This window comes from Salvia hispanica, chromosome 3 (assembly GCF_029641045.1).
Source record: "Salvia hispanica isolate PSC_SH4W2 chromosome 3, Shi_PSC_v1, whole genome shotgun sequence".
NCBI lineage: Eukaryota > Viridiplantae > Streptophyta > Magnoliopsida > Lamiales > Lamiaceae > Salvia > Salvia hispanica.
The window spans coordinates 46,879,736-46,904,573 of record NC_142694.1 but is presented as its reverse complement, the minus strand read 5'-3'; the positions used below and the strand labels follow the sequence as shown (position 1 = coordinate 46,904,573).

The following is a 24,838-nucleotide window of genomic DNA, read 5'->3' as shown; positions in this document are numbered from 1 at the left end:
ACACCTCTCGTCTTATATAACTGAAAGGGATGAAATCACGTATAGATATTAGATTCTCGTCACCTATGTAGAGTAGTAGTAGAATTATATTTATACAAATGTAGACCACATATTATTACATGCGTAACACATGAAAACACAACATTAATTTTACTTGAATGCAATGACTTACACGTTTAAAGGAATATTTTGAATTTTTACGATAAAAATGAATTTTTATTTTAATTTATACTCCCTTTCTATATATAAATAGCAGAAGGGACGGATCTAATGTGTAAGCACGTCCTTCAAAATTTTCATATTTATGTATAAAACCTATTATAGAAAAAAAATTAATATTAATTTTTTCATCAAATGCCTCTCCTCTCTTCAAATACTTCAAATATCCCAACATATTTTTGCCTATTTCCTGCTTCGTCCCTGAATAGTACTACATGGGAGGATGAAATTTATTTTTTTTAAATCATCATTTTCATCAAGCATAATTGAATACATAAAATGACATATTCCTGTATTGGTATCACTAAGCAAAATATTTCCTCTTTTATGTTAACCGTTCGTAGTAAGCAAGTAGACAAATTATATCCTAATATCGACTTTCAAAGTAAAATAACGTATAATTTAGAAATATATTTTCAATTTGAAATTTAATAATTGTCAATATTTGTCAATAATGTCAAAACCCAGCAAATGTCGATACAATTGTCTCGCTTTGAAATATGAGCTCATGATTTAACAATTGGACCATAAAATCAATATCATTATGGCCCAGGCTTATTGGATTAAATCTTCAAGTGGACCATTTATTTGTCCATCAAAACAGTGTATAAATCTTTTCCGAAAAATAGCTATTTAATCTCTCACCTCCGTTTCTTAAAAATAGTTTTTTTTTTCCACTCCATTTTAGAAACACTCCATTGTGGAAGTAGTTTGTTTCTAAAAATAGAAACACTCAATTGTAGAAAATAGATCTCATAACCTACTAACATGAATTCTATTAGTTTTCCTCTTATCATTCTTATTTTATCTATTTCTCACTTTATGTCTCTAGTTTTATCAATTTTGTATTAAACTCGTGTCATTTCCAAAGTTTTTATTTTTAAGAAATGAGAGAATATTACTGAAAGGTCTCAGGTTTTCTCCCTAGGTAATTCGTATATGTATCCAACTGATCAGGAAGAGATTCTCAACCCAGCTGAGTCGTTGGTACGACAACCGGGACCTGGCTTCAAACAAGTTTCCTCAACCCACTTCTACTGATTATTATAGTGGAGGTAAGGGTCGAATCCCACAAGGATGGACACGTTTGGATAACTGCGGTGACTTTCCTGGGTGTTTTTGGTTAGCTACCACGCTTGGGTTGAGATTTTACCTAGGCAAGAAGTAAAGGTGGTACTCTACTGACTAGTAGGCGTAAAAATAACAGACATGTGGGAGTGTTCATGAAAATAGGGGACAAGGTGTCTCAGAGGCATATGAAAAGTAGACAGTTACTAAAAGAGGAAATTTAGATTACAAGGCATATCTGGTGGCTGGGCGGCTCTCTGACAGGTCTGGATAGTACGTCTGAAAAGTAGAGAACAAAAGCAAAAAGTAACTTAAAAGTAAAGTGGTCCAAACTAAAGTTGATTTGGACGTTTTCTTCTTCACCAAGCATTAACAAAAATCAAATGAACACAAACACCATAACTAAACTCAGATTCACAACCTCAAAATCAAGATCCATTGATTTAAAATGCTCAAACTTAAAATAGACGGTGAAACTGCAATTTTACTTCTACTGACTAACATGCAAGGCAGTGATCACAGCGCAAAACATAAACTTATGCACGAAATTAGACTGAAACATAACTACAACTTCAGATCGACAACTCCAGGTAAAAAAACTTAGAAATTAAAAGCAACAACTAGATCTAATTTTCCTATGCAGAATGAAGCAAACTCGAACCAAAGCGACATACGAAATAGAAACTTCATAATTTAAACGTCGGAACTTCACAAAGTACTTAAAGGCAACAACGATGAGTGTTTGCAATAAAACCAACGACGAAACAAGTAAATATTAAACTAGAAAGCGAGTAACGATTGTTTTTGCCACTCCGGGCGATTATACTGCTATATTACTACGGCAACTGGTTGGAACGATGGATCGATGACTTCTCCGGCAGACTCTTGGACGTCAAGTGACCATAGCTGTGGCGAGGAACGAGAGATTGGACAATGCTGAAGGATTGATCTTCTAGAGAGAATTCTAACTAAGTGTGTTTTTAGGACCGAGAGCTAGAACTCCTAACCGAACTCTTTCGAACCAACTCTTCTCTCTCTCTCCAAGTGGCTTCTTTTATAGGGAGGCTTGCCCTTGCTTTTAGGGTAGACTTCCTTCACGTTTTGACCTTTTTGCCCTTGTTAATGATCATCCCAGCTATCCTTCTTTTCCATCTCGAGCCTTTTCTCTGGCATGCATCCTGGTCAGTATTGCACCCTTCTAGCGCCCTTTTCACTTGCGTCACAAGAATCGTCTCCCATTGACTTGGATCCTTTAATCTTGCACACTTGAGCAACTGTTTTGCAGATAATACATGTATTTCACGACATACTGACCAATAACCAAGGCTTAGAATACGAATTATCAATTACTAATACCACTTTCATCCTATAAAGATAAACGAATAAGACATTTTCCTTTTCATTCTTCCTAAAAATAGTTCATTTCCATATAAAGTTATTCCCAACTTATTATTTATAATTAATTCGTTACAACTTATTATTATGATCAATCATTAAATATTAATAATAATATAGATCTCGTTATCTACGAAATTATTTTAACTAAATCCACTTAGGGTTCGTTTGATTGCCATGATAGGGTCCGATAAGGCCACTTATCTGAGCGTATCTCGTCTTTGATTGCCCTGACAGTCTTATACAACGACCCGGTATACAACCACCAACCCGGTTGTAATTAAGATACCACAAACGATTTTGGGTATAAGCTTAACTAGGTTTTCCCCTCCGATACGGTTGTATGCCATAGATCCCGATTGAGAAACTTTCATGATAGTTGTGTGATTGTCTAAAAAAACCCCTTATTCTCGGTAATTCAAATTGGTGGTATTTCTGCTTCGACGCAAATGAGCAACTCGTAAAGCCGAAAATTTTTATTGAAGGCGATTTGTTGCTTAATTCGACGATTGGTCAGATGTAAGCCATTTATGTCGATTGATTTTTTGATGAATTGCATAATTCCCAAATCATTTTTTTGTTTGTTTGATGGTTTTTGCTACTAAAATTTTGCAGCGACTGAGTCTTTGCGTATTACAAATTTGGGCATCTTCCATCGGCGTCGGTTATCAATGGGTAACGAAGAGGATTGCCGAAAGGTATGGCGTCCTTACAAGGGACTTAGAGTCCATCACTGTGATTTTTTCAGATTTACATAAGCAATGCACAATCGTCGTTTGTTGACTTCAATTGACAAAAAATGGGTTCGTTTGTCGCTGATATATTTGGTACTGGATGACTATGTTGTGTTCAATCTTCATGTATGTTGGGCTGCATCTATGTCGTGGCTTTGTGTGAATTCGGTGTAGGTGTTTTATCTATATTAATTTTGTAAACTGCACCATTGTTGTTGGTTTCTAGTGCAATTCGTGATGTGTTTTTTCACCACTTGGACAAGATTTTGTTTCCATCCTAGTTTTGAGTGTTGTATGAATGTTGGGGCAATTTTGCATTACTGTTTTTGAAATCATTCGGTTGAAGAATTGTTTGCTTGTACACAGAATGACTTGACCACCGTGCTACTTCTAATAGAAGAGATTATACGGAACTACCAAATTAACTAGCTACTTGTATCTTTTATGATCACATTGCTCTGCCCGCAAAAACGCAAACGTAAACGTTGGGATCGACTAGGTCAGTCTGTGGTTCTAGATTCTATCTCGGATCATGTACGTCATCTGGATAGACTAGTGCGTGTGACAGATAGGGCTTGTGTGGACAACTTAACACCTTTGGGCGTCTATGTCGTATTCTCCGTGATCGGGTAGGACTAATTGATCAAAAACGAGTTATTGTAAAAGAACAAGTAGCTATTTTCCTATGTGTGCTAGCACATCACAAGAAATCCCGCATAGTAGGATAATTTCATGCGATCATCTCAAACCGTTTCCAAATACATACACACTGTACTCCGTGGAATTCTCACGTTGCATAGCCTTTTCTTGGTGAAGCCCAACCCAATTGATGAAGCTTGCACTGACCGTAGATGGAAATGGTTCAAGGTACATTGACATTGAAAAGATTACATACATTTTGTATATCCAGTTGTTCTTTGTAATGTGGTGCCGGGGTTGCCTAGGTGATCTAGATGGTACTTACATCAATGTTCGTGTCCCAATTGGTGACTTTCCCGATACCGAAATCGAAAAGGTCACATCACCACAAATACATTGGTTGTTTGTGACCCACAACTCAGATTCATTTACCTTCTTCCTGGGTGGGAAGGCTCAGCAGCCGATTCGAGGATTTTAAGGGATGCTATCAGCATTCCCTTAGGTCTAAAAGTGCCTAAAGGTGTTGTTTACACAGTTCATTGAATTCATCATAGTTACAAATGTTGCATCGTAGTTCATTGAATTCATCACAGTTCATTGAATTCATCATTGAAGTCCCTTTACTTACTGCATCAACATGTATTGTTTTTTCTCAGGTTGCTATATCTCCGTGACAGTGCATACCCAAATGCTGAAGGTTTCTTAATACCGTACAAAGGTGTCTGATACAATCTACAGGAATGGGGCGTCGGAAGGAAAGCATCCCAAACACCGGAAGAACTGTTCAACCTTAAACACTCCAAAGCGAGGAATGTCATCGAAAGATCATTCGCGGTGCTTAAGATGCGATGGGGTATCCTCCGTTCAGCAAGCTTTTATATGATAGCTGTTCAAACCGTGTTGATAATCGCATGCTTTCTTCTACATAATTACATACGAGGTGAAATGGTAGTTGATCCCGTCGAGGCTGAGCTGGATAATGAGGCTGATATCGACGACGACACTGACAACGAACCTTTGTTGGGTGGTGATAATATCAGCAGTGTTGAGCCATCTGCATTGTGGACGAAAAAAAGGGATGATCTTGCAACTGCAATGTGGGGTTACATAAATAATAGGCAAGTTTGAGTGCCTTTGTATACCTTTGTGTCATGTATTGCTACCATAGTTTGATATTGTTTAACTTGGATGCATTTTCCTTTTGATTCAAAGTTCTGTTATGTTAATTCAAGCTACTTATGTTGGTATTTATTATTATTTAGGACAAATTTTCACTTAGGCAATCTTTATTAAGAAGTCTGGTTATTTTATCTGTAAAACTTTGTTCTACATAATGCAGTGACTTCATTTTTTTTATATAATGACTTTGTGGAGTTTATTTTAGAGGCTTTGCATAGACTTCATTATGTATCATAAAGGAGATCATTTTGTTATGCATTAAAATTGAACATGATTTCAGATGTTTTGTAATGTTGAATGTCAGAGGAAAAAAAGAGGAATGCATTTCTATTTAGTGAAGTCATGTTTGGGATTGACCCTTTCTTTGCATTTATGAATAGAACACAGTTTGCATAATGTAAAAGAAATGCAGCTAACTTCAATTGTGTATTAGGAAACATGATATACTAAATTAGTCCAGCAAGTCCATAACAACTAGCATAATCACCAGTAATCCGAATGTGATTTTCGAAGCAAAATAATCACAAAAGAGAAGCACATACACAGCCACCTAACAAGCTAATTTACTAACAAGCCGATCGATCCTGAAAATTTGTTAAAGTATAATCACTCGAACAACACCCTGCATCATACATAACACCACCTATAATTAAATTAGATAGGTACTACTACGAGGCAACCCAACGATGCCTTATGGCCGATCAAACCACGCATAGAACTGAACATCATTGCGATCAATGAGTTTGTAGGGTGCAATTTAAGTACGCAAAACAAGTTATAAATCCCTAAAAATACTACTTCTGCAAGTATACAGACGCGCAATGTAGTGTAAAAGGTGTCGAACCCACAAGGAGGAGATTAATTGCTAAAACTATTAAATCTAACTAAAAAGCAATAAATTTGTAATTTTATAGGTTTGGACAAACGACTCAAACAGAAAGATCGAGAAAGTTAACTTGAGATTAACACAATAAAGGGGAAGAACTACTCCTAATTTGGTTCGGGTTGTTTTTTTCACATGACTTCTATTTCCTAATTATTTTAACAATGCTTTTAGGGATCGTGTTGATTTTTCACTCGCTCGCAGCTGATCACTGATAGAGGAATTGTACACCTAGGATAGGCTGATCACGTCTCCTAGGCTCTACTCACTCCTACAGTCGCATAGTAAGCTCGGGATTAGCTTCTAACACAATTCAACACAAAGGATCCACACCCGGTTTATCACCTAATCGGTTCTAACTCGAATGTTCCTTGTCTTTGTTTGCTCCTTATTCTAAGTTAAAGAGACATTAGAATTTAAGGCAATTTTCAAATTAAGTTTACATGCTTAACTCAACAAGGATAAGAATAATCACCAAAGATAAGAACTAAAAAGCAAAGGAAATCATAAAAATTCAAATAAAGAAGTTCATGTTCAACAACCCTACTACGTATTAGGAGTAATCCCAAGCTGTAGCCACCCATGGTGGTCACAATAACTAGGAAACAAGCTAAAGATACCATGGGGGACAAGGCTTGGTTGGATGAAGCTTCAATCTTGCTCTTCTTCTTCAAGTGTTGCTTCCAAGCTCCAATTCTCTCTCAAAAATCGTTCCAGCCGTCAAAAGTTGCATAGGAAGTCGTGCCCTAGCTTTTTATATAGTTTGGGCAGAAAAAATAGGTCCAGTCAACTTTGCCCGGACGGGTGTTTTTTAGGGCAGACATCGCCCGGCCGGGCGTTTTTTCACTTCACTGCGCAGTTTTCGTAAAACAGTCATATCTTCTTCATCCGGACTCCGATTGAGGCGTGCTAGGTATCCACGCGAAGCTCTTTCGAAGGTGAATTCAATGGTGGAGTTATAGAAGAATTTGAAATTGATCTTCAAGGGATGATTACTGTTCAGATTCGAACCATGTTTTCTTTCTCCTTTATCTCTTATAGTTTGGTCTTTTGTCCTACAATATATCAAAATGAGTCCATTTTTCATCTTAAAAAGTGCGTAAACATAATACAATTTGATTCACATCAAATATGCCCGCTTCGACCATCGTGAATGTAAGCACATCATCGTGAACAATTTCGTTGAAGATCCTAAAGTCGGACCAGCCGATGTGGAAATGGCAACCACTCGCAATCTTCAACACACGAACTGACCACCTCCTCCTTCCTAGCGGCGTGATTAGACGGCAGTCGAAAGGGAGATCATCTCCATGAAGAGCCACAAATTCTGGTGGAATGCGCTACAAATACAACGAACAAGCAGTTTAGTCAGTGGCAAACCAGTCGACAAAACATTACCAATTCAGTCAAACTAGTATCTTTGGAAAACTTCTTCATGAATGAAGGCAGCCTGAGGTACTCCATTGCTCCGTTGTTGTCCATTGTTGAAGGAAGACAGTCTGAAGATATGGTGATATTTCGATGAGGTTGTATTATTTTGAACCGTCTATTTAACACCTCTCAACCACAGTCTTTAATGTGTATCCGAAAAGATTTGATTTTCTCAAACACTGCAATAAGGCTTCCATCTTCTTAAACGCGACAAAGGGGGGTAGATATTGGTCATGTTAATGCAGTGGCTGAGATGGCGAACACCATACGCCATACTCTGCTATTCAGCTGTTTCAGAAGGTCATTCAATCAGATTGAAGCGGTTGGTTTTGGAAGTATATGCATTCCTTTTTTATTTTGTTACGGAGATTCTCACCATTCCAGTTGTATAAATGAGTTATTATTATATATTTGACCGAATCATACTGCAACAATAACATGTATTTAAAATTAGTTATTATTATTTTTCCTTATAAATTGGTTGAGCGTTTAAGAGTTCCCTTAAAAATCGGTATTCTAATCAAACTTTAAAAAAAATATATGTATGGTATAAATCAAATTATGGATTCTCATACAAACCATGTATTTAAAATGGAAGTATTTATTTTGAAAATGGATTGATATGTTACCATAATTAAACATAGGTGAGTATTACTTTGCAAAAACTCAATATGCAAATGAAATTTAATAAGTAACAACACAACCAAATTTTGTGCATTTGTTAGTATTATGATTCGAATAAATTAAACTTGTGGCATGGATACTGATGTTAAATACATTAATATAAGCTGAAAATGCCCAATTTTAGAAATCCCCCACAACACCAAGCCACGACATACATAGATGGGTATAAGTCGTTCATTTGCTTTAATTTTTGTAAGCTATTTTATGGCCGAGTTTAATAAAGTGAATATGTTCATGTTATATCATAATTAATTAAAATTAGCATTATGCAATAGCAGTTCCGATTATAAAGTGTAATCGTGAAACATGTGCGTCAAAAAAAATTTATTACCTCTTCAATCGTCGTGTCATCTATAATTTAATTCATGGACTAATACTAAACATGATTATTCTTTCCCAAATAAATGAGGTCTGAGTATAGTTGTACGACGCGTATATTTCCACTATCAAAATGAATGCATTAGAGATACGTTCAGTTTAAATTTATTTAAAAATTAATTGTGTATGTGCCATTAAATTTTATGCAACTGACTCCATCAACTCTTATAAACCGTAATGCTTTTACGCATTGTGCAAGGCAGTCGTTCAACAAGAAAATAAGATAGACAACCTAGGATTTATTTATTGCTCAACCATAAACTTAAATGATTTCGGATGTGAAGTATGCTACACAGATTTGTGTATAAAATGAAACAACCACACCCAACCAAGTTTCCATCATCCATCGTAAATCATAAAAACCTATACATAATGAGCTTCAAAATCCATCCACAATTTGTTCTTCTACAAAGGGAAATTGACTCAAGAGATGGATGCAATGCTCCTTGCGACACTCATCACCTTGCGGAGCGGCCGTCAATGGGAGGATGCCAATTTTCCCGAAGAGGTGCTCCGCAATGTCCTTGTAGTGCTTAATCATCCCTTTGGGGTTGATCTAACAACAACTGACATAGCAGTTCGAGTGAAATTTTTGAAGTCTAGGTACAGACGTGAGGGGTAGGGATTTTGCACGCGTGTCGTTTGCACGTGTCCCTTCCTATTCAACAAGCTTTATAAGCTCCCACTTTCCAAAATACTATTACTTAGCATATGGTAAGTTAGGGTGTCGAACCCACGAGGAACGGTAGCATCCGTTATGTATTTCCACACTTAGAAAGGTTTTGGCGATGCCGCCACGCTTTAAATTGGGGGTGGGAACTGAACTACGAAATATGAATAACACTTAAGCTAAGATTGGGAACTAAACATGCAAATAAAATACAATTAGAAGAAAACATATAAACTGGAACGCAGACTGGGCAAGTTGGTAAACTGGGCAACTTAGCAGTGGCGAAAATAAGAACATTTCGGAAATGAAAAGAGAGCAGCAACTTGCATGAGCATCCTAAGTTCAGAAAGAAAAATGAACTAAGTTAAAAGACTAAGGAAAATAAACTAAGTGTTGGCTCCTAAAAAAATCTAGGAAACTAGCATAGTGACCCTTAAAAGTGGCTAGATTAATTAACTCCTAAAAGGCAAACTAAATCACATGTAAATAAAGGTTGAGTGCAGGGATTAACTAAACTAAAAGAGCTGGCAAAAGTGAAAAGGAATCATGTACTTGTTGTCTCCCAACTTCTATTACCTAAGGTGTAAAACCATTGGATAAAAGCCTACAACTAATGGTCCTTTCACTTAACTTCTAAAAGCTGATATCTCTCCTAATTCTACATCATAAGGCACGAAAATATGGAGAAGAAAGAGAGTAGATGGCTGCTTCATAATTAAAAATGCAAGAGAAACATAAAATCATCAATTAAACTACCTAAACATGCATTGGAAACACCAAATGAAAAGCTGAAAATTAAAGCACTTAAACATGATAGAAAGAAGCTTCAAGAACTCTTAAACATGGTGAAGAGAAACTGATTTTAAAAGCTTGAAAAAGGTTTTAACTAAACAAGAACTTAACCAACACTAGAACTAAACAACAAGCTAAACCGGAAATCAAACAAGAACTAAATTTTATAACACATTCAATACATAAACACTCAGAGCAATTACTACTTGAAATGAGCCTTTAAAACAAGTCCACAACAACAACAACTAAGATTTAGAAAGGAGCAAAAGTACTACAAAGTTAAAAACAAGCTAACAAGAGAAAGCAAACACTACTACTAAATTACTACTACTTCAACCGATGGTGAATTAAAGATCTTGGCAGACTTGAAGTTGAAATCTCTCTTCTTAAGGAAGAGAGAAAGTTTCCTAGAGAGAGAATAAACTAAAACTAAACTAAAGAGTGATAAAGTGTCTCTTGGTAGTTGGTCCCAAGCTAAGTTAAGTATTTTTTTACATATCTCTCATTTAACAAAAGATATTTCCATTTTCTCATGCCTTAGACGGAGGTGGACACGTGTTGCAAAAGGAAGCAGTCTTGCAATTGTGCTCAAGTGGCTTCATGCATTTTTCCATCGGGTCCAGCTTGGCCAAGCTGACAGCTTGGGCAGTTTGCCATTTTTCTGATATTCTTCAAATTCTTGCACTTTTTGCCTCCTTTTTGCATCACTCCACTACAAATGTCTTTCTACAAATGCCTCCGATTCATAAGCTCAATTCCCTGCCAAAATAGCATCTTATCATGCAAATATCCAACTAATAAGTACGAAAAGTGACCTAATCCGAGTGACGAAAACTAGCCTATCAAGACGTTTCAAAAAATTGGTCAAGACTAACGGAGTTCAGTGGAATCCTCAAGACCGGATTGTGTCTGCCGCGGACTCAACGTGGAAGGTGATTTTCCAGGTTTGTCTACGTCCAATGATGTAGTCAATAGCCACAACTTGAACTATTGTATTAGTTATAATAACACCATTTGTACTTTGGTTTCTCATCAGAGGGATGCTTCGATTGTTGCGTGCTACTACCGCGACGAGCCAGATTTCAACCTTCTTGCGAGCTTCTTTGGCTTGTACAACGTGAAGGACGAAATCCATCAAGAGGTCATTACAATATCGGATAATTCTGTGGAGGTTATATTGCTTTCGGACTCCGACGTCCCGAACGCAGCCAAACGAGTGCAGCCAAATTCTTCGCCACCCAACTCCGATGAAGTCACCTCACCGATGCCGGTGGCAACCAAAGGTGTAGGGCGCATGCTTTTTGCGGCGGAAGTTCCAAGCTTCACTGGACTTCATTCTTCATCGTCTCCTCCACGTTTTAACGCCGAGAGGAGTACTATGTTCTCTTCACCTAAAGGCTAGTCGAGTGCATCATGGAGTCCTTTGAAGTAATGTACTACGAAGTTTACAGTATGTCATTGAAGTAATGTAGTACGAACTATGTCGTTGAATTATGTCTAATGTTTGTGGTTTTGTTAGTTAAATTATTAATTTCATGTTGTTAGAGTCGATTGATATGGCGGTTTGTAGTGTTGAAATATATCCAAACATGAATACTACTATAGAATGGAATAAGAAAGGCCAAGTAGCATAGCAAAATTCATACAGAATATGCAACCACAGAATGAAATATGCAACCAAAATATGAATACAGAATATAGGATACTATGAGGGCTTTAAACAAATAAATTAAGAGCCACAATTCATACATGGGAGGGCAGAATGATAGTTACCCAAGGACTACAAATCCCTCGTACACACGGAGTTCATAAGGAGTATATAAAATTTAGTGACTACAAAAGACCATAGTTGGGTCGATGCATATACTACCTGCTTGTGTAAATGCACCGCCAACTAATTACAAAATAATATCACTGCATAGTTATCCCATTTCACACTGAATGAGGTAGTAATAAGCAAAAGGAAACACCTAATTCAATCTCCACAGTACACAAAAGACCAGCAACCATATCGTAATGCCGATTATCATGTCAGCAGTGCGTCGATTTCCAAGAGATCAAACACAAACGATGCACGAGCAGTTTCGGGCAAGCCCCGAAACAGATCAAGAAGTTCGGGTTCTTTAACAAGCTTCTTAGAAACATAGAACTGATGTTTTGTTTCAGAGATAAACCAGGAATACCTTTTAGTTGATCAAAAACCGCAGCCCTCTTGTTGCTCAGATCGAACTCATAACCAATCCTACTAGAGATCTCTTTCAAACGCTCATTTGTGTCGGTGTGTATCTGACCCATGAGAGTTAGAACTCCGTCCATCTTGTCTTCTACTTTTCGCTTCTTGGTCACTTTGTTGGTAGCTTTTTTCCCAGCCATAGAACCGGAGCCAGATGCAGCCCCTACCGCTATTCCTGTCCCCCCACTGCCCCTATACTGACACCAAAACCAGCAACTGATCCAAGCACTCCTCCCTCGGTGGCAGATTGGCTCTCATCGATCATCTCCGGCAGGACCCCTTCCGGGAAGACCACGTCTGGAAACAGATCTTCAAGAGTCATGTGGTAGGATGTCTCATCATCGGCTGGAACCTCATCGGTATTCCCATAAATTGTCCCCACAACAGCACCAACATCTACACGCCGCTCGTCATCAGCATGGTCGTTACCAAAGACTTCCTTCTAGTCTTCGTATTGAGGCCATGATTTATTACGAATATACATGGCATGTTTGTCTTTCTGGACGCAAACATTGACAACACACATAACCACAATTAGATAAGCATATGTATGTCCAGCTAACTCAGTGATGGTAATAAGAAAATTCATGCTATGACTCATTTCAGTACAAACATGTCATTATCAACTTGTATTCGGCATTTGGATAAACATCATTTTGCAACATGGTTTCTGATATCAGAATACATACCTTACAAAATAGCGCCAATTGCTCGTCATCAGCCTCAATTTGGTACGTTCCATCATAATTGAATCCTATGCCGTTGTGGCTAAGCATCATCTTAATAGATCCGTAATTCCTCTTTCAAGTGGTTATTTTGGAGTAGATATGCGGGTGTGGCATTATATCTGTCGTTGGAAATTCACTCTTTATAGCCTCCCTCGCCCGAACAAGGTAACCATTGCGAAACCCATTGTCGAACTTCCATCCCTTAGCTATCAACTCCTTCAGGGTTTCCATTAGGATCTCTTCCTCACGAACCGACCATATGCGTCTCGACCTCTCAGCTTGCGCGTTCCTGTTGGGAGCCAAATCCTTACTACCTAACACCGAAAAAGACAACATTAAACTGACTACCATATATGTTTTTTATTTCGAACTGAGTAACAACTACATAAAACAAATAGGCATTTACCCTCTGGACTTCCATCGTCATCGCTACCGTCAATGTGTTGTGAGGCCATATCAATGAAGCTATAGACGAATGCGATACTCAATGCATTAGAAATCCTATCAACCCAGGCAACAAAATTACAGTACCATAATTATTATAGATATGATAATTCCCAGCCGAACTAATTTTGTCATCCACAACTCAACTGAATTTTTGGGTATCATATTATTCCGTTTAATTAATGGAGCTACGGCTACGTCATATATGAAATTTATGTTCAAACTATTATCAAATCAGTCCATAAACACAAAAGAAAGATCGACAACAAACATCGAATAACATTCTTTGAAAGAATGGCGTTGTAAATAAGTACATACCCGACGACGGCACAGTCAGGTTTGGCGGAAGGTTTTTGCTGATTTGCCCTTGTTTTACAGCACCTTACCTTTGGTCCAGAGGTATATGGAAGTGAATGACGCAGGAATAAAATTTTGGGCGGCTCTTCTGGATATGGTAGGGACGAATTAGGTCTTCGAGGAAAATTTTGGAAATATTAAAATATGTTGAGGGCAAAGATGACAATGAGGCTTCTTATCATTAGTTCTCATATGACAAAACAAAAACAGTATAAGCTATCTTATGAAATATATCAGGGCAATCAAATGGCTGACTGAGATAAGCTATCTTATATTGTATCGACCATATCATGAAAAACCATATATAACTACTACCCGATCTCATCTCTTCCTAACATGGCAATCAAACGCGCCCTTATCATGCCTCGAACTTTATCATTTGTATATTAATTTAGGTGCTATACGAAATGTCATGTTGAAAGTTGTAAACGATCAAATGAGCATAAACATAACTATTCAACTCCTTTAAAATTAGTCGGAAAAGTAAAGCAGATTCCGATGTCGGAGAACCAGAGTCAACATCACAAATCTCCAGGTAGGTCAGTATTTTGCTTCCATACATCAGAAAACTAAACAAAATTTTATTTGAAATTACTGAATTCAGCTCAGCAATTTTATAAAATTGACTGTCATAGCGAAATTAGCATCGAGATAGTGAACAAAATCTGATGAACTCGAAGAGTGAATTTTTTATTTTAATTTCTGATTGTGATATCACTTTTTCTCTTTGCTATCGGTTGTGATTATTTAGTTTCTGTGTTAGTTTTAGTTCTAAAATCTGTATTTTTGAATTTCTAATTTACCCTAAAACTTGATGAGCAATTGGGGGAAACTGGTGATTTATACTGTAGTTTTTGTTGAAATAACACATTCTCAATTTCTAATTTAAAAAAGGGTTTCGATTTCCACTACTTATGATTGCCGTATCTCTCTCATATTGTGTGTACTAGTGGTGGAGAGAAGGAAAGTGTTTATAGAGAACAGCCATGGTGAGAAGCTAGTCGGAATGCTGCACGAGACGGGGTCGAGTGAGCTCGTAGTTATATGCCATGGATTCCGGTCCACGAAGGTGTATGATCATTTAACTATTTAGTGGATCAAATTAGAGCATAAGCATTTTCAAGTTGCCTTATTTCTATTTTTGTTTCGTGTTGTTTCTCTCTACCAACTGCAGGATCGGATTCCTATGGTGAATCTTGCTTTTGCTTTCGAGAGAGAGGGGATCAGCGCCTTCCGCTTTGATTTTGCTGGCAATGGGTAAAGGCTCGGAAACTAGGGCTTCTGTATCACCTCTTTTAGTCGTCCTGTGTCCACGTTTATCTCTGTTGTGATTTGTCGTTTAGGGAAAGTGAGGGTTCGTTCCAATATGGAAATTACCGTAGAGAGGCTGAGGATCTATATGCAGTAGTCAAGCATTTCAAGGCTGAGCAGCGTTGCATAGTGGCCGTTGTTGGGCATAGTAAAGGTATGTGATTTCTTGTGTTTTTTGGTGTGTTGTCGGCTCTAAAGCTGCAGTGCTTCGTTGATGATCTTAGATATTAGGAGTACGTTTTAGCGACTAATAATCTTACTCTAGAATCTCACAAAATATGATCTTGAGGTAATGTGAAACAGAGACTAAATCACAGAATGTTTTGAAGTATAATCTTTATCATCACACTTTTGTTTCGTTGATTGTCATAATCTAGCGATCAACGGGGTTTTGGATACTTATAGGAGGGAATGCTGTTCTGTTGTATGCCTCAAAGTACCATGACGTTCAAACAGTCGTCAACATAGCCGGACGCTTTGATCTGAGACAAGGGATTGAAGGTCGCTTGGGGAGAGACTTCCAAGAAAAGATCAAGCAATGTGGATTCATCGACGTGAAGAACAGGAAAGGTAATATGGGTTTGAATGGTTCTCTGTCGCCTGTTATTTTGTGTGTTGGGGTGATAACATAGTGGCTCTTGTACTCACGCACTGTAGGGAAAACTGAATATCGGGTGATGGAGGCGAGCTTGAAGGACCGTCTGGAGACGGACAATCGTGCTGTGTGTCAATCTATCCCTCCAGACTGCAGGTTTGGAAGCCATCAATTTGCTGTCGGGAATATAACACAATGTTTAAGAATTCTTAAATTTGATGATTTTACAGCGTGCTAACGATACACGGCACATTAGACGAAAAGGTTCCGGTGGAAGATGCATCGGAGTTTGCCAAAAACATTCAAAATCATAATCTTTGTATAGTTGAAGGAGCCGATCATGAATTCACCAAGCATCAATCTCGGCTCAACGACATCGTGTTGCGTTTCGTGCTGACACGTCTCCGATCCTCCCGGCTCTAATCTCTGCTTATATGTAACGTTACATCGTTTGATGTTTCAAACAATCTATCCATACATTGTCTTGAAATGAAAAAAGTTGATAGGTAGGTTTCCTCAATTGGGTAACATTGAATATTAAATAGCCTTTTGATATGATATTGTCTATAGTTATTGATACAACACACATTCTACGTCTAAAGGTGATACAAACAAAGAAAGCTCGATTACGCGGGGACCGTCTTCGGCTTGGCTCCGATTTTCCTCCACGAGACACTCGGCATTATCTGTTTGGAGTCGACCCGGTCCTTGTATTGGATTGCAAAATTGAGCAACGAGTCAAGGAGCGAGTCCGATAGGAGATGGGGCTCGAGTCCCAATTCTGCAAGCTTAGTGTGCTTGGCGTTGTAGTAGTGCTCCTCCGCCTCCACCCTAGGGTTAGGCACAGACACCGTCCGAACGTCGAGGCCGAGCTTCTTGCCTGCTTTTGTGACTAGGGCTGCGAGCTCGTTCACTGAGAATTGTTCTGTGAATTGGTTGAAGACCCGGAACTCGCCCCTTTGGGCAGGGTTTGCTATAGCAAGCTCGATGCATTGGACCGTGTCTCGTATATCGAGGTATCCTCGGGTCTGTTCGTTTCAAGATGGAACACGTTAGTCATTGAATCGAGACACAAAAAGATGCCACAAGCAACGAGAAAGGGTGCTGGAAGCAACACAACACATTGTTATCAAGAAACATCAAAAACCAAAGAAACGGTTTGCAACAAACATAAACTAGACCTATGCAAACGATTGTGCTAGTGAGACGAGCATTCGTGTTCACATATCCGAGTAATATGAGACGAGAACCTCAACAACTAAACAAACACAAACCAAACCAAACTCAAGAGCTATAAATGAGTTCAATTTTACCTGCCCTCCTTTGCCATAGACGGTAAGCGGGTGACCCACTGCAGCCTGAACGCAGAACCGGTTCAACGCAGTTCCAAACACCGCATCATAATCCAACCTATTGTACAGCTCCTCGTGCATGGCTGTCTCCTCAGTTTTCACTCCATAGACAACCCCCTGGTTCAGGTCCGTGGCTCTGATCCCCCATGCCTTACAAGTAAACGCAATGTTGTGAGAGTCGTGCACTTTGCTGAGATGGTAGAACGAGCTAGCCTGCTTCGGGTAAGGCAGGGTGTCGGTCCTCCCATTGTGTGTGATCGTGATGAACCCCTCCTCAATGTCTATGTTCGGGGTCCCATACTCTCCCATGGTCCCGAGCTTCACGAGATGGCAATCCTCCCCGAATTCCTTTATGGCAAAGAGAACATTTAGGGTACCTATCACGTTGTTGTGCTGTGTGTACACGGCCCTCGACCGATCAATCATGGAGTACGGAGCGGATCTCTGCTCCCCAAAGTGGACAACAGCATCGGGCTCAAACGACTTGAAGGCCTCTGACAAGAACTCAAAGTCGCATATGTCTCCAACGTAGAGCCCGATGTCTTTGCCCGTCAGGGACTTCCAACGCCTGATCCGGTTGTGGATGGACGCAATGGGAGTGAGGGAATCAAGACCTAGCTGGTGATCAAAACTCCTACGGACGAGATTGTCCACAACAGCAACCTCGTAGTTCTTGTTCGAGAGATGCAACGAAGTAGCCCAGCCACAATAGCCATCACCCCCGATCACCATGACCTTCTTTGGCTTAGAAGCCTCGTTGGAGCTGTGATCGGACCCTGATCCAGGCTGAGTCCTCGTTTCCTGCCCCATGGAGACAGCCATTGCATAGACAGTATGATATTTTCGCAACCTTTTATCGCCATTGAGATGAATCTTTCGGAATGGTGATTGAGAAACCTGCAAACTAACAAAGGCAGAGGGTTTAAGAAGGCTCGAGGGCTTGCTGCACGACCTGCTGCCCGACAAGAGGTTCAAAGAGCAAGAAACCAAAGCGGCATTCGCCATAAGATGCTACCTTCGACCAATACCGTATCTATACCTGGATATCGTATGCAACGAATTAGCATCAAACGAAGCGTGCTTAGATGTATATAGAACACAGCATAAGTGACAGCATGAATTATACTTACTCAAACAACAATTATTTACATCTAAAGATCAAGAAACTGGCCTTTCGCCTCCTACTAAGAACCACATTTTGGCATTCAAGACTCGGAGACTGCGAATTATACGAAAACTGCTACATATCTATACGGGATGAGGCAATTTGAAGCAGAATAACAACAATAACAGCCTTATATATGCAGGAGCTTAATTAGACAGGAAAAGGGGAAAAATCAATAAAAGTTGTTATTAATCAAAAATTGTGAGCCTACCTGAACTAATTATAAACCCTAAACCGTAAATTCAATTGAAATTGTTCATCACTTACTACTATGAACTGTTTCAGAAAAATTAGCCAAATAGTTAACTTTCAGCAGCTCAATCAACGCAAAAATAAGCCAAATTCAAGTAAATATCCATCTCAGAATACAAGTATATGCAGCTGATAGATTTAATCAAGACTCAATCTTGAGCTAATGAACTAAAACCCATTCAAAAAACAATGAGAAAAACATACACAAACACAAGTATAAATTGAAGGAGAGGGTCTACCTCTATATGAAGATGTTGATGGTCAAAATATTTCTCAGTATGTTGATAAATTGGATGATTGATAGCTAACTAGCTATCATATAAGTTTAGTTTCAGGAGCATAAAGAAGAAATCGATAGGGATATTCTTCATTTCTCATGATCTTTGCAGAAAAGCCCCTGTGTTATTAAACATTTCTAATATGACCCCAAATGGCATATAAATTTGGGTTCGAATTTTGTAAACCATTTATTAGTAGTGATTGGGCCACAATATTTGGGCTTAATGTTGGCCCATTAAGCTGTTTAATGTATGTGGGTCGGATTGTAGACCAATTTCATTCCATAATTATTTTTATAGGCATTCATTTTCTTGGACATAAATCTGTACTGAATTTGAGATCATTAATAATGATAAATTTTATGCTGATTCGGTTTCTCACAAATTGTAACAATAATGATGATCAATATACAATAATATCATGTGGTACACGATTTTTCTTTACAATTGATTAATGTGAGTAATTTCATGTATCTATTCGCACTCAAAAATGCCTTATAAGTGGAGTATAATTTTAATGCAATTAATTTTTTTTTTCCAAATGTAAGTGGTGTAGTACTGATACATTGTCAATGGAAATTCTATATAATTAAGCTACCAAAATTATAATAACATTCCGATTCTGTCGAATTGAATTCATTTGACGTCTTGATCAAAGTTGGTAGTAATATTAATTAATTAAGTACATTAGATATTGCATCAGAACTATGAAAGTGTTTTTTTTTTTTTTTTTGCTAAATTTGATGATTTTTTTGGTTTAAGTTTTGTTAGCACACAAGATGAGCGTGGTTGAATGATGGGAAGAGGGACAGGCTGTATGAGACGACAGATTCCCATTTCTTTGTACCAACTCATGATGCTCTGTTTTCTTGTAATCTAGTCATCTAGTGTGTGAGTGTGTAACTTTTTTGATACTACCTCTTTTTAAGTGTATAAAATGTTGTAGGAGTATCTTAAAATCACTTCATAGTTATTTCAAAATATCCAAAAATTATATGTCTTCCGTCCGCGATTACGAGTCTCGATTTGTCATTTCAGTCTGTCCACGATTGGAGTCCTGGTTTGCAATTTCAAAATGATCCAAAAATGTGTTCATTTTAATGATATGGTGCTACTTGATCAACACAACACAAGTAGCTAAAGGTTTAAATGAATCCATCACGACCACAACCATCACCAAGAACAAGATTTAGTTGATAACCAAAACATGTTAAAGCAAAAACAAAAAACAAAGATATGATTTCTCCTTGCATCCAAAGAGACACCAAACACCACAATCAAAATGATGCCTTTTAGCCTCTCAACAAGATGAATACTTCAAAACACAACCAAAGCAAAAAAATAATAACAATAAACCTAACCCTAACCAATAGAGTTCACAGCCTCCCACACCAAATTCCTCGGGGCCGGCTTGCTATAGTCCCTGGCCTGCATCGCGGCCGCCCTCAGCGTCCTCAGCGTCATCACATTCGCGCCCCAGAACGTGGCGCAGTTGTAGGGCAAGCCGTGCTTCTTGCACAGCTCCTTCACAAAGGGCGCCACCCCACGGAGCTGGCTCCGTGGCAGGCGCGGGAACAAGTGGTGCTCGATTTGGAACTGCAGGCCGCCGTGGAACCAATCCATCCACGGCGGGCAGCTGATGTTCAGCGTGCCATACGTCTGCTTCTCGAACCAATCATTCCCCTTCGGCAGTCCAACATACACATTTGCAGAGAAATGATTCAATGTGAATTGAACATGCTGAATGCTTGTAACTACAAAACTGCAAGCAACAAACATCAATTTCTCCTTCCAATTGGGGAGAAATGAGACTAGCAAAGGATACCAAATCCAGAATGTTAGTAACCCTAGAATTTCCTGCACCCGATTTGGGACATCCTTGTTGGAGGAGAGCAAGAAGAAGGATTGAGCGAAGAGATTCAATCGAGCTAAGCTCATCACCGGATAATAGGTGAAATGCTGCTTACTGATTAAGAATCTGGCGAATTTGTCGAATTCGAGTTTCCGATTGTAGTATAGAGAGGTAATTGAATTGAAGAATTTGGGGGAAACGGCGAAGAAGGGCATGTGTTGAAGATCCGGATCGTGGTCGAGGCTGTTGCAGGCAATGTGGTGCGCGTTGTGGTTGCGCTTCCACCACGCGATGCTGATTCCGGCGAGGCAGTTGCCGGAGAGGACCTGGATGAATCGATTGGAGCTTCTGTTGAGCATGATTTGGTAATGGCCGGAGTCGTGGCCGAGCCAGCCGCTCTGGATCCAGAGAAACCCCATGGCGCCGCCGCAGAGGGCGTGGAGGAGGGCGCCGTGGCAGAAGACGACGCCGTAGAGGCAGAGGGAGAAGAGCATTGCGATGGCGGTGAGGGAGAAGAGCACGTTGTGGCCCTTCTTGTCGAAGAGGCCTAATTTGGTGAATTCGTGGACGAGTTTGCGGTAGTCCTTGGAGACTTCGGAAACGACGTAGTTTTGGAGGTGGAGGTGGTTGTGGAAGGGGGCGAGGTGGGACCAGGCGTGGGCGGGGTGGTAGGCGACGAATGCGTCGGTGGCGTCGCGGCCGGCGAGGTTGAGGAGGGGGAGGTCGCCGCCGGGGTGGGATTTGATCCAATCGGAGACGTCGTAGATTTTGCCCTGGATTGAGATCCAGAGGTCGCCGGGCTTGTTGTGGCTGGCGAGCTCCTCGGCGCTGATGTATTTCTTGGTTTCCGCCATTGTTGAAAAGATTTGATTTTGGGAGGTGGGGTTTTGAAGAAGAGGAGAGTGGTGAGCTCTGCTCTTCTCTGCTATGGTTTGCTATGGAGGTTTTTATCTCTCTACTGTGTTGAGCTCCATTGGTTGAGAGAGACAGAGAGAAAGTGAGAGTGCAGTTTTGGAGGTATATATAATGGGAGGGAGATGAGTTGCTAACTGGAATCTTGCTGTAATAAATTTATTTATTTAATTAGGTGGTGGTATGGAAATATTTTTATTTTATTTTATTCAAATGTTTTGGGATCAAATATGGAGATTTGTGTTTAGGGGTGGAGCTACTCCATATCTTGTTTCCTTTATTATTGGGAGAGGATATCCAATTATTCATGACCAGTTTCTATACGTTTTCAATACAGGCTAGTAGAATATTTAAAATCTGAAAATTTGATTCAATATTAAATTGAAAACTTAAAATTCAGCTTAGATTTTTTATTTGGATTTTTCAATGTTTGGATCGGATCTGATCTGATCAGATAGATAGTTTAAAATCTAAAGTAATCCAAAATTCAAAATATATTACACGCGTATAACTTTTGTGTTGAACAATTCTAACGGTGCCATGTGGTACTTCCTCACTCCACGATTAGAAGTCGTGGTTTATCATTCCGGTCTGTCATACTATGTGTCAAATTCACTTTTATTTTAAACGGTGAGCAACCCCACATACCACTAAGTTATTTTTTACTCATGGTATTTTATTATAAAACTAGTAATATAAAAATGTGACTCATATTCCACCATTTTTTTCTGTCCACTTTTCTTTTTACTTTCTTAAAACTAGCATCTCGCTCGAAGGGTCTTCTAATTGCCGAAGGTTGTGAATTTTCAGATTTTGGCATTGAATTTTCAAACTTTTGAATTTTTTTGGTATATGAGTATATTTTTATACAATTTCAGATTTTTCGGATTGAATTCGGAGTTTCAAATTCATATTTTTGAGCAATTAGGATCATATTGAATTCTTTCGTAAAATTTCAAATCTTTTAATCAGATTGAGCAAAATTTTGATCCAAAATCCAAATACACACCCTAAGCTTTCTTTAATTTGCAATTTCCTTTTTTATAGTTCAAAAGGGAAGACTATGTGTGATAAAAAATGTTAATAGATCATTCAATAATAGTTTTTTACCTTCACAAGACGTATACAATATGTCTATATCATTGTAACAAAAAAAAATTGTGAAATAAGTCACTTAGAGCATCTCCAAATGGAGAGATAAATGGAGAGGTAAACTAATATAACTATCATATTTATTTTTTCTTCATGAAAAAACATTCTCCAAGGGAAGAGTTATTTGAGAAGGTATTATACTTTTTCCCATTTTGAAGAGGTATCTTTATCTCTCCATAAAATCATATAACCACCTTATTTACCTTCTTTTCATAAAAAATCATTCTCCAAGGGGGAAGGTATTTGAGAAGGTATTACAGTTTATGTTTTTTTAATATTTTTGTACTAATACTTTATATTTTTTAAATGATATAGCTTTCTATATACCTTTTATCATTGGAGTTAATTGATTTTTAGAAAGGTATATTGCACTTTTTAAGAATGTATAAAGATGATATACCTTTTTCATTTACTTTCTCTCCTTGGAGTTGCTTTTAGAGATACTTAATATCCACCAATGTAGCACTTAGTTTTCATTCAGAGTAATGATAAACAACCAAATTTTGTACAACCAAAATAAAGTTATATTAATAATTTGATGTATTAATTATATATTAAAATTATAAATATAGTAAGTGGATAAGTTAAAAAGACTTATTAGCCTTTAACCTCATTTTTATATTTATATTTGAATTTTCTTTCTATTATTTTTAAAATTTGAATTAAAGTAGGCACTAGTTACATATATAATTCTAAAAAAATAAAAAAAATTATAAAAAATCATAAATATATAACCACAATATTATGCACTTTGCATGTACTATATATGTATCTACTATTTTAATTAAATTCATAAATAAACCTATTTTTTTGTCAAATAAATAAGAATTTGGTTGTACAAAATTTGGTCACATAGATTTATTGTTTTATTAATTGCCAATTTTAGAATAATAGTAGAAGAACATTATTCATGTGTCCGTAGTGCTCCGTGACTTAATGATTGAGTTTTGTGAGACCAAATGTCATATCTCTAAATTTGACTGAAGTCTAGGTTTGACTTTTCATTGAATTTTCCATTATTTTAATTTGTTAGATAAATTAATAGTTAGATGCAAAATAACATAAGTTAAAATATAATTTATCATAAGATATAATAATAATTGCCATAGACTGAACTCTAAAAAAACAACTAAACATAACATAAAATTAAACATTTTATTTAATCATCAATAAACATGACAATTGAACAACCATTTAATTGATAGTGGGACTTATACGTTCAATTTAATTTTCCTAATTCTGGTTTCTAAATACGTATACTAATATTTGTGGGGAAAATGCGCTTAATTTCGCTTTTCATAACTTGATGCTAATAAAATACTCCTAGCAAACGTCAATATTTATATTCTGAAAAACTACAAAGTGAATATTTTGTTAAACTCTAAAATCAAGTATATGAATTATCTGACATAATGATTTACATAATCTTCATAACAAATATAGCCAAAACAAGGAAGTGGCAAGTGGTGTATTTGTACAGCAATTGTAATATTCCCAAAATTTAAAAAACATTTATATTAGTCCCAATAAATATAATTAATAATTTATGAAATATCAATTTTGGAAAAAGGGCCACGTGCTTAAGCATATAACCCCAAATCGCATTGGTAGGTGAGAAATAAACGAAGATAAGGGGGCAGATTTGGGATATTAATATTATACTACTATATCATATAGAATGCAAATATTCATCATTGGAAAATCTAAAATAATGTTTGATATTATATTAATAAACATATGTAAATCTGGACAATGGTCCACTTGCCCAAATCTTGTCTGGTTACAAGAATATGCACATGCATATGCTTTTTTCAGATACCACAAAATATCTATATTTTCTCTTACTGTTTTTTCTTTTCTTTTTTTCTAAACCTTTTATTTTTCCTTGTGGTCATGTAACTATTCTTTTGTAAGTATTTCTAATCCAGAAATATGTCTTTTATATGTTTTTATATACCAGACACTCTCATTATACATGATTTGTTAGAATAAAGATCTAAGTAACATAGGAGTGTAAATAAGAGTATTCAATTCTACAGAGGCATTTTAGGAGATAAAATATTTATATTTATGTATGAAACATTTATTTTCAATTAGAGATGTCAATCCGAAACCATATAATAGGATCAGGATTG

General features: G+C 37.6%; 4 protein-coding genes, 1 long non-coding RNA gene and 1 pseudogene across 7 annotated transcripts; 3 read left to right on the top strand and 3 right to left on the bottom strand.

The window, feature by feature from the left end:
- The first annotated feature begins 4,267 nt into the window (after window positions 1–4,267).
- LOC148930960 (uncharacterized) lies at window positions 4,268–5,183 on the top strand. Its single transcript, XM_089066666.1, has 3 exons — window positions 4,268–4,283; window positions 4,712–4,752; window positions 4,794–5,183. Exons 1-3 carry the CDS (start codon window positions 4,268–4,270, stop codon window positions 5,181–5,183), a joined length of 447 nt encoding a protein of 148 aa, XP_088922792.1.
- A 2,618-nt stretch (window positions 5,184–7,801) lies between these two features.
- LOC148930959 (uncharacterized) lies at window positions 7,802–11,474 on the top strand. Its single transcript, XM_089066665.1, has 4 exons — window positions 7,802–7,883; window positions 8,988–9,221; window positions 10,898–11,016; window positions 11,109–11,474. Exons 1-4 carry the CDS (start codon window positions 7,802–7,804, stop codon window positions 11,472–11,474), a joined length of 801 nt encoding a protein of 266 aa, XP_088922791.1.
- Window positions 11,475–11,742: 268 nt separating this feature from the next.
- On the bottom strand, window positions 11,743–13,970 carry LOC148930958 (uncharacterized). Of its 2 annotated transcripts, none has more exons than XR_016136598.1 (4): window positions 13,796–13,970; window positions 13,440–13,534; window positions 12,995–13,347; window positions 11,743–12,804 (listed from the first exon to the last, which is right to left on the bottom strand). It is a non-coding gene; the product is annotated as an uncharacterized LOC148930958 (long non-coding RNA). The 2 variants fall into 2 exon arrangements; XR_016136597.1 differs by having other exon boundaries at window positions 13,440–13,498; window positions 13,796–13,968.
- A 201-nt stretch (window positions 13,971–14,171) lies between these two features.
- On the top strand, window positions 14,172–16,260 carry LOC125213941 (putative uncharacterized protein YDL057W). Of its 2 annotated transcripts, none has more exons than XM_048114741.2 (7): window positions 14,172–14,369; window positions 14,785–14,903; window positions 15,009–15,091; window positions 15,178–15,299; window positions 15,551–15,715; window positions 15,803–15,896; window positions 15,971–16,260. In XM_048114741.2, the coding sequence occupies exons 1-7, from the start codon at window positions 14,333–14,335 to the stop codon at window positions 16,161–16,163; spliced, it is 813 nt and encodes a 270-aa protein (XP_047970698.1). In that variant the 5' UTR covers window positions 14,172–14,332; the 3' UTR covers window positions 16,164–16,260. The 2 variants fall into 2 exon arrangements, with proteins under 2 accessions (XP_047970698.1, XP_047970699.1); XM_048114742.2 differs by having other exon boundaries at window positions 14,173–14,373.
- SQD1 (sulfoquinovosyldiacylglycerol 1) lies at window positions 16,252–18,898 on the bottom strand. The gene is made up of 3 exons (XM_048114740.2): window positions 18,749–18,898; window positions 17,054–18,131; window positions 16,252–16,768 (listed from the first exon to the last, which is right to left on the bottom strand). The coding sequence occupies exons 2-3, from the start codon at window positions 18,095–18,097 to the stop codon at window positions 16,367–16,369; spliced, it is 1,446 nt and encodes a 481-aa protein (XP_047970697.1). The 5' UTR covers window positions 18,098–18,131; window positions 18,749–18,898; the 3' UTR covers window positions 16,252–16,366.
- A 1,062-nt stretch (window positions 18,899–19,960) lies between these two features.
- On the bottom strand, window positions 19,961–21,647 carry LOC125216312 (acyl-lipid (9-3)-desaturase pseudogene; annotated as a pseudogene).
- Between the last annotated feature and the right edge of the window lie 3,191 nt (window positions 21,648–24,838).

What these genes read in the sequence shown, in the direction of transcription:
- LOC148930960 (XM_089066666.1), top strand. An exon ending in TGCATACCCAAATGCTGAAG is followed by an intron (nt 4,753 to 4,793) that starts GTTTCTTAATAC and finishes TACAATCTACAG; the next exon opens with GAATGGGGCGTCGGAAGGAA.
- LOC148930959 (XM_089066665.1), top strand. Translation starts at nt 7,802, where the DNA reads ATGGCGAACACCATACGCCATACTCTGCTATTCAGCTGTTTCAGAAGG. An exon ending in TTTGAAGTCTAGGTACAGAC is followed by an intron (nt 9,222 to 10,897) that starts GTGAGGGGTAGG and finishes ACCTAATCCGAG; the next exon opens with TGACGAAAACTAGCCTATCA. An exon ending in CGTGGAAGGTGATTTTCCAG is followed by an intron (nt 11,017 to 11,108) that starts GTTTGTCTACGT and finishes GTTTCTCATCAG; the next exon opens with AGGGATGCTTCGATTGTTGC.
- LOC125213941 (XM_048114741.2), top strand. Translation starts at nt 14,333, where the DNA reads ATGTCGGAGAACCAGAGTCAACATCACAAATCTCCAG. An exon ending in CGTTGTTGGGCATAGTAAAG is followed by an intron (nt 15,300 to 15,550) that starts GTATGTGATTTC and finishes GGATACTTATAG; the next exon opens with GAGGGAATGCTGTTCTGTTG. An exon ending in CGACGTGAAGAACAGGAAAG is followed by an intron (nt 15,716 to 15,802) that starts GTAATATGGGTT and finishes CACGCACTGTAG; the next exon opens with GGAAAACTGAATATCGGGTG.
- SQD1 (XM_048114740.2), bottom strand. Translation starts at nt 18,097, where the DNA reads ATGGCGAATGCCGCTTTGGTTTCTTGCTCTTTGAACCTCTTGTCGGGC. An exon ending in TCTATGGCAAAGGAGGGCAG is followed by an intron (nt 16,769 to 17,053) that starts GTAAAATTGAAC and finishes TGAAACGAACAG; the next exon opens with ACCCGAGGATACCTCGATAT.